At 51.6% G+C, this 8,627-nt stretch overlaps 1 protein-coding gene across 1 annotated transcript; it reads left to right on the top strand.

Annotated features, from left to right (window-relative positions):
* The first annotated feature begins 2,163 nt into the window (after positions 1-2,163).
* ZBTB39 (zinc finger and BTB domain containing 39) lies at positions 2,164-6,093 on the top strand. Its single transcript, XM_012777018.3, has 2 exons — positions 2,164-2,305; positions 3,788-6,093. The coding sequence occupies exon 2, from the start codon at positions 3,832-3,834 to the stop codon at positions 5,965-5,967; it is 2,136 nt and encodes a 711-aa protein (XP_012632472.1). The 5' UTR covers positions 2,164-2,305; positions 3,788-3,831; the 3' UTR covers positions 5,968-6,093.
* Positions 6,094-8,627: the final 2,534 nt, after the last annotated feature.

Raw genomic sequence — 8,627 nt, 5'->3', positions numbered from 1 at the left:
CAGAGCCAGAGGCAACTTCCTGCAGTTCTTGCATTCCAGTGAAAGTTCTATCTTCCCCAAACCTGACTGGGGCCACTTTGGACTGACAGCTGCTCAGTGGGGGGCAGGGAAAGGAGAGAGAGCTCGCCTCAGCATCACTGGTGTCAGCTTTATAGCCAGAGGTCAAAGAATGCCCCCGCCCCACATCCTACAGCCTTCCCCCAGTGAGTCATCTCTTTGACTTTTCAAAATTGTTTATCTACGGAGTTTAAAAGTGGTGACATTTTGCAGAGTCTGGGGAATTTCTTTGGGTAATGAAACCTTCAAGAGTTGGTTCTGCTCAGACTTGGTGGGAGGGAGTCAGGCATATATGCTGAGATGAGACAGTTGCTTTGCCAAGGAAGAGCATAAATGCAGAAATGTTGCCCCCTGGTGGGACTGACAAATATTGCAGTACTGGGGACTCCAGGGAAAATGAAGACAAATTTTAAATCAGATTCCTGTTTTTTGTACTTGGAGAACGGGTGAAGGGCTCCTGATCCTCCCCTTCCTATTGTAAAGAGGTTGATGCCTGATGCCTAAGGAGACCTGGTCAACAAGACCTCGACTAAATTTTTGGCCCTTTCTTCTCCATTTAGCTTTGTGTATGTGTGTGATTGTGCCTGTGTGGCAATTTACTTTAAAAAGATTTACTTTAAAAAGATTTCAGTATAAACAGTATAAACTTTCATCTACATCTTCCGAGTGGTTTGTTAGCATGTGAAGTTTACTGGGTCGACACCTCACAGATGGCAGAGGCAGTTGGTTAGAAAGACTGAACTTGCAATCCCTGAAGTCTCACGTCTCTAGAGTCATGCTGGAGGTCTGGAGCCTGCCGGCTGTGTGATGTGCCAGTTCAGGGGGACTCGGTCACCTTGCCCAGCTGCGGGGGCTGGGTCTGCCATGGGAACATTGTATCAGCCTCCACGTGACCCTTTCACTACATGGCAAAGTGAGATTCCTTGTCCCCAAACTATAAGAACAGGTTCTATGGCTGTTTTCGTGTCTTTTAGCTAATAAATGTTACATGTTTGGCAGCGTTTGATATTGTGCTTTCTTCCAGTATAATCTGCCACCAGTTAGTAAGGTTTTGGAAAGAAGGACACACAAGCTCCCAAATTCATCAAAAGAACTGATAATTGCTGAGTGGCTAAACTGGCTTAGATAAGTTGGCAACATCCTGTGTGTCTTCTCCTTCCCATTTATCCATCAAAGAAGGACTGGACCCTACCATGTGCCTGTCCTGGGGATTTGTGCTTGGTTGCTGCTGTCGTCAGGCAGGGGATGGGATCGGATGGCAGACAGGGTGAAACTGAAGGGTCTTGGAGCCTGAGGACTGCCTCTGTAGTAAGGAGGGACAGCAGGGTGACCAAGATTTATAATGTCTTTGGGTTGGGGTGGAGGCAGGCCAGATAGGTAGTTTGGGTTTGATGACAATTCTTGGGCAGGAGCATTTGAAAAGATGAATTGGGAGAAAGGTGGGAGGCGAGTGATGGAGTTCTGGAAAAAGTTGGAGAGGACAGGCTTCAGGAAACAGGCCTGAGGTGTCAACAAAGTATGCTGGGATCCTGTGGCTGGGATCCTGTGACTTCCTTCATTTCACTGTCTAGGTGGAAGGAGGGACAGCAGTGGATTATCAGAAGGCTTCTACTGGTCTCGCCTCAAGTACTCCGTCATTCATTCATTCAAACAGGCTTTATTAAGCTCTTACCGTCTGTGCCAGGAAGGGCATAAGAGTGGAGATACAGTCGTGTGCAAAGTCACAGATCCCTGCCTTCAGGAAGCTCATTAATTAAATAATCTTACAACTTTTTGTCAAACCACAACAGCGGACGTTCTGAGGAGAAGCTTTTGGAATTGTGAGCGCAGAACAGGGGAGGCGATGAGGGTCCGGAGAGGTGTTTCACTCTTTAGACCCCAGGGCGCGGAGGGAGTGGTCCTCCGCAGGTGGGGCAGCGCTGGGCCAAAGCCAGGCCAAAGCCAGGCCGGAGGACCCGGGACCCGCCCGCTGGGCTCCGCGGGGCCCCGCCATGGGGGGGCGCTGCCTCCTCCCGGGCGGCGGAGGGCGCTGCGGCCGGGCGGCGGGGGGCGCTGCCTCCTCCGGGACGGCGGGGGGCGCTGCGGGCCGGGCGGCCGGGGCGGCCCGGGCCGGCGCGGCGAGCCGCGCGGCGGATGGAGACTCTGGCCGCGGCCGGCGGCGCCGCCTCCTCGTCGGGCCGGGCACAGAGGGCCGGGGCCTTTGTGTGAGGCGGCGGCGGCGATGGTGCTCGGGGCCCCGCGGAGCCGGGTAAGCGCAGCCGGGCCGGGGGCTGCCGCAGCCCGGGTTTCTCTCGCTCTCGCAAGCTCCCTCCTGCCCTGTCCTCTCGGCCGGACCACCCTCCCCGCCCGCGCGCCGAGCCCGGCCGGCCCCGCCGCCCCTCCCGCGGCCCCGTATCCAGCCCCGCGCCCCCGCCCAGGTCGCCCGGGTGAACCCCGCGCTGTTTGTGGAGGGGCCGAGGCGCTTGGTGCCCCCAGATGGGGTGCCCCAGCCTGGTCCAGCGCCCTTCCCTCCTGGATTCGGCTCTCCAGAGTGGGGAACGCGGCGCCATCGGGTTGTTGGGGGTCCTCGGAAGTTCCGACCCTTCCTTCCCGCCCCCTGCTCAGGCTGCCCAGTGCCCGACCCGCCGACCGTTGGTGGGTGGCCACTGGGGCCTGGGAGATGCTTGGCTGGTACCCGACAATACTCAGAAGCTTCCCGGGCCCCAGAAAAAGTTGGGAGTTGTTGCTGGAATCTGATGAGATGGAGAAAGGGGCTGTGTTGCTCAGGGAGAGTCTGAGACTGAACAGGAATGCATCCAGCTCTTCTTCCTCAGGCATGCAGGAGGAAAGGGGGAAAGTGGTATGGAACAAGCCTCTAGGACTCTTACCTGAATAATTAGATGTCTTATGGCATCAAGTAAATCTGTTGATTCAGGGTCAACATAGGCATAAACCCTGAAAAGGGTGGAAAAAGGAATAAAATATATTCGAGTAATATTAAATACTACCAGTTGTGTTTCACTTTGCTTTACTTCTTTGGGTTCTTAATGTTGTAACTTCATTCACAGAATACAGGGAATGTGTTAGAGCAGTATCAGGGGTGGCTGGGTTATAGAAAGGCCAGAGAGCAGGCATGTAGTGTAAGTAGAGAGAGATGAGAATTCAAGAAAGGGAGATTTATTTAGGGGTTGAGAGGACTCAGCAGTGACAGAAAACTAAAAGATCAAGTGCCCTTATCTTTTCCTCAGTAGCTAATGGAGCTCTGATAACTGTGTTCAAGTACGTGTATGGCATTTGGTATTGTGAAGGAAGAGAATATACTCAACGAGATAGGAAAGCTTGTATTTAGGAGAAAATTAATATAAGAAAAATCTGAGCCAGTTGCTCTGGTACTGAAGAATAAGATTGTGTCTGAGGGAAGTGCCTGTGGCTGGGCTCTGGTCAATGGCTTCTGTCCAACAAGTCCTACAAACTCTTACCGGCTCTTATGACCAAGCTGTCAGATTTTTTTCAGTCCTTTTGGGTTTTGTCACAATAACTTCGTATTTGGGTGTATGCAGGGAGAGATGTCATTGTGTCGTCATTAGTGTTGTCCTTGCCTCCACTGGAGTGGAGCAGCTCTCCATGTCCATTCAGTCCTGCTCCCTACTGGGGGCTTGGAAGTGTTCAGAACAGTGGTATTTTCTCCTGCAGAGCCCCTCTCTTGTAGGGTTGTGTTTAGCCATCCATCTTTTTCTTTTGCTGTCCACAGATTAACTGTGCTAAGAAGGAGGTAACTTCATAGGAGCTGCTAAGATGGGCATGAGGATCAAACTGCAAAGCACCAACCACCCCAACAACCTGCTGAAGGAACTCAACAAGTGCCGGCTCTCAGAGACCATGTGTGACGTCACCATCGTGGTGGGGAGCCGCTCCTTCCCAGCCCACAAGGCTGTGTTGGCCTGTGCGGCTGGCTACTTCCAGAACCTCTTCCTGAATACTGGGCTTGATGCTGCCAGGACCTATGTGGTGGACTTCATCACCCCCGCTAACTTTGAGAAGATTCTGAGCTTTGTCTATACGTCAGAGCTCTTCACTGACCTGATCAATGTTGGGGTCATCTACGAGGTGGCTGAGCGTCTGGGTATGGAGGACCTCCTCCGGGCCTGTCACTCTACCTTTCCTGACCTGGAGAGCACTGCTGTGGCCAAGCCCCTGACCAGCACGAGTGAGAGCCACTCTGGTACCCTGAGTGGTCCTTCAGCAGAATCTGCCCATCCCCTTGGAGAACTCCGGGGTGGTGGGGAACACTTTGGTCCTGACAGAAACTATGTGTTGCCCAGTGATGCTGGAGGGAGCTATAAAGAGGAAGAGAGGAATGTTGCCAGTGACACTAACCATAGCCTGCCTCTGCTGCAGCCACCTTTGCCACCAAAGACAGAAGACCATGACGCCCCTACTCCTTTCATATCCATTCCTAATGTGGTGACCCAGCCGGTCCTAGGCACTATCAGCACGGGCATCCAGACCAGCACCAGCTCCTGCCAGCCATACAAAGTTCAAAGCAATGGAGACTTCAGTAAAAACAGCTTCTTCACCCCTGACAATGCAATAGACATTACCACTGGGACCAACTCCTGTCTGAGCAATAGCGACCACCCCAAAGATCCCAGCTTTGGGCAGATAGATGAGCTCCAGCTGGAGGACCTGGGGGAGGATGACTTGCAGTTTGAAGACCCCACTGAGGAGATAGGCACAGCTGAGGAGGTGATTGAGCTGAGTGATGACAGTGAGGATGAGCTGACTTTTGGAGAGAATGACAATCGGGAGAATAAGGCCATGCCCTGCCAGGTGTGCAAGAAAGTTCTAGAGCCCAACATTCAACTGATCCGGCAGCATGCTCGGGACCATGTGGACCTGCTGACAGGCAACTGCAAGGTCTGTGAGACCCACTTCCAGGACCGAAACTCCCGGGTGACCCACGTCTTGTCCCACATTGGTATTTTTCTCTTCTCCTGCGACATGTGTGAAACTAAGTTTTTTACCCAATGGCAGCTGACCCTACACCGACGGGATGGAATATTTGAGAACAACATCATTGTCCACCCGAACGATCCCCTGCCTGGGAAGCTGGGTCTGTTTTCAGGGGCAGCGTCCCCAGAGTTGAAATGTGCTGCCTGTGGAAAAGCACTGGCCAAAGATTTCCACGTGGTCCGGGGCCACATCCTCGATCATCTAAACTTGAAGGGCCAGGCCTGCAGCATTTGTGACCAGCGTCACCTCAACCTCTGCAGCCTCATGTGGCATACACTCTCCCATCTCGGCATTTCAGTCTTCTCCTGCTCTGTCTGTGCCAACAGCTTTGTGGACTGGCATCTTCTAGAGAAGCACATGGCTGTGCACCAAAGTCTGGAAGATGCCCTCTTCCACTGCCACTTGTGCAGCCAGAGCTTTAAGTCAGAGGCTGCCTATCGCTACCACGTCAGCCAGCACAAATGCAACAGTGGCCTTGAGGTGCGGCCTGGATTTGGGCTACAACACCCCGCTCTCCAGAAGCGGAAGCTGCCTGCAGAGGAGTTTCTGAGTGAGGAGCTGGCTCTGCAGGGCCAGCCTGGAAACAGCAAGTATAGCTGCAAGGTCTGTGGCAAAAGATTTGCCCACACAAGCGAGTTCAACTACCACCGGCGGATCCACACGGGCGAGAAGCCGTACCAGTGTAAGGTATGCCACAAGTTTTTCAGAGGCCGCTCGACCATCAAGTGCCATCTCAAGACGCATTCGGGGGCCCTTATGTACCGCTGCACAGTCTGTGGCCACTATAGTTCCACCCTTAACCTCATGAGCAAGCATGTCGGTGTGCACAAGGGCAGCCTCCCGCCCGACTTCACCATCGAGCAGACCTTCATGTACATTATCCATTCCAAAGAGGCAGAAAAGAACCCAGACAGCTGACTGGGTCCCAACAGAGCCAGGGGAGCTCCCCAGTAGCCACCAGGACATTGATTTTCTAGTGGCTGTTGGTCCCTCCCCAGCTGAAGTTACAGTTTTGCCTTGCTAGGAATTCTGTTTTGTGTTGTGTTTAAAGAAGAAAAAAGAAGAAATAGCACATAAGCTGTTACTTTTTTTGAGAAGCAACAGCCCTATTGCATTTACCTCCATACCTGTTCTTGCCCACAAAGGGCTGTGTTTTTTATTCTTTTGAGGCTGGTTTTGGGATCTAGGCAAGCAGTTGGTGTCAACTAGATCCCTTTCCCAAGCCTGTGTAGTTTTAGTTTACTGCTAGGTTTTATGCTGCTAAGAATCCAACCAACAGCCTCACTGAATAGAGAAGGTGAAGAGAGATTTTCACTGTGGGTATTACCGCCAGGCCACCAACTGGGACAACCAACTGTGAGAAAGATTTTGGGAGTGTGGCCATTTAGAAAAGACTAGTCAGCAGGGCAGCTCTCTTCAGGTTCCAGTGCCAGCCCTCGGCGGCAGGGGAAAGGTGTCAGGGATGGAGGTGCCTGCTTGCCCTACGGCCCTAATCTGCTGATTGGACAGTGAAAATCTTTTGGCAGCTAGATCCAAACTGGGACAAAGCTTTCTATTTAGTTTAGAAAGCTTTGGGATGAGTCCTTGCTGGTCAGAAGGGGTGTCCTGCAGTGTTGCCAGAAGTGGCAGCCTGGATGGACAGGAAAAGAGGTTTCTCTTTCTCCTCATTTCCAAAGAAAAGTATGGAATGGTGGCCCAGGATGTCAGGCCTTCCCTGTGGGGCAAAGAGGACAGGGAACCACTTTGATACTGTCATGTCACCTTTCATTTTGGCCACCTCCGTTGGCCTTGAGTTTCCTGGTGGAGAGGTGGGGATGTCTCTGACAGCAGCAGCCTTGCCTTAATTTATATCTAGTCTCCCACCCAGAAGAGTTTGGCCCTTAGAGTAGATGAGAAGACTCCATGAAGTGGTGGTGTGATGGACTGCAAGCCCTTCAGGATCAAAGGGACCTGAGTAACTGGTGGTGCGTAGCAGGATGTGCGTTCTGTCTGTCTGTCCCAGTTGGGTAACCTGTTGTTTACTTTGTGCTGACAGTGTGGAAGCCTTGGCAGCTCACCTCTGACCTGCTGGAATTTATCCTGGTCTGTCCTTGCATCACCTCCAGGGGGCGCTGTTGGAGGACAGCTGGTTCAGGCCCTCCCTAGATGTCTGGGGAATGGGTCTGCCCTAGTCCACAAGGCCAATTGGTGCCATTCTTAGTTGGTTTTCTGAGGGGTCTTGCCCAAAGAAGGCTTGAGGGAGAGGGCCTGTGATCTCACATACAAGGTGGCACCTCAGTAGCTCATACTACCTCACCCCGCCCAGGGGAGCTCTGGGAGTCCCTGGCCTCAGCCCTGATACTACTCCTGGTGAGACTCAGCAGCACCCCGGGCTGTTTCACAAGCAAGTGGTTTTAATTAACTCACAAAGCCGCCTTGGACATTAAATATTTATTTATTTTTTGTGTTTGTATACATACTACCCAGCATCTCTTTTGAATAAAAGACTTTAGGAAAATGAGTTTCTCCCCAGCAAGTAGCCACATTCTAGAGGACAGTCCTGGGCAGAGATTTGGGGAACAGGGGTAACTAGGGGAAAACATGTCAGACCTTTTAAATGAGCAAATTCTTTTCTTCTCCAGACAGCCTCTAGCATAATAAACCCAGGGAACCTTTTAGGCAATAGGTATATATTCTAGAAACTTGGGGCCAGTTAAATTTCCAGGTCTTCCCTCCCCCTTCCATCCTGGAGTAGATTAGAGACTGGGTTGAGGGGGACAAGTCATTTGAAGGACATTTCTGCACAGTTTCTCATCCTCCCTACACTTGGGAAACCTTTCCTTGTCTGTATTAAGACATGCAGGCAAACCAAAGTTCCGTCTCCAGTGGACATGCTGCCTCTCTCCGCAGCCTTGGACTGCTACATTCTCAGAGATGGAGTGTGTGGCTTGGCTGTCTGGAGGGGTGACCATTAGATGAAGGGACTTGCACAGTGGCCAGTTTAGAGGCCCCCTTTGACCATCTAAATCCAACTTGTTCAGTGAACCTTTGGGACATTCTTATCAGGAAAGCAATGTTGAGACCTTTCATTACTGACGAGCTTCTCCCTTCCTTACACTGACCATTAGAAATTTAAGAAGGAAATATGTAATAGAGTACAATCAAGTACCTGCTGAGCTTTTCAAGCATGAATGTTCCCTCCCAGACTGTTTGTGAGGACTGATTTTTGAATGGCCAGTTTGAGAGAGGTGGTAATTTCTGGAACCTAGCCAGCTAGCTGAGAGCACATAAATATGCTGGAGAAACCCTTTTCCTTAACAGAGGGCATCTCGGATGCTGGGTGTCTGTATACTTGACTTGAAACTGTGAAGTTTTCCCTTTTTGCCAGTAAACCAAAAAGCAGATCCTTGAAACTTTGCCCTTGAAACACTAAACAAAAAACTGCACCCCTGATTCCCTGAGGCTGTGGTTGATCAGGGTGGTCCCGTTGGTTCCCGTCAAATATGTCACAGGATCAGTAACTCATGAGGCTCATTGACCCAGCCCTGTCTCTCTGGGTGTCCCTCATGTTCACACCTGATGAACTCCTCTCTGAAGTC

Source organism: Microcebus murinus, chromosome 10, assembly GCF_040939455.1.
Source record: "Microcebus murinus isolate Inina chromosome 10, M.murinus_Inina_mat1.0, whole genome shotgun sequence".
NCBI classification, from domain to species: domain Eukaryota; kingdom Metazoa; phylum Chordata; class Mammalia; order Primates; family Cheirogaleidae; genus Microcebus; species Microcebus murinus.
The sequence above is the reverse complement of the archived record's forward strand: the minus strand, read 5'-3'. Positions and strand labels throughout refer to the sequence as shown.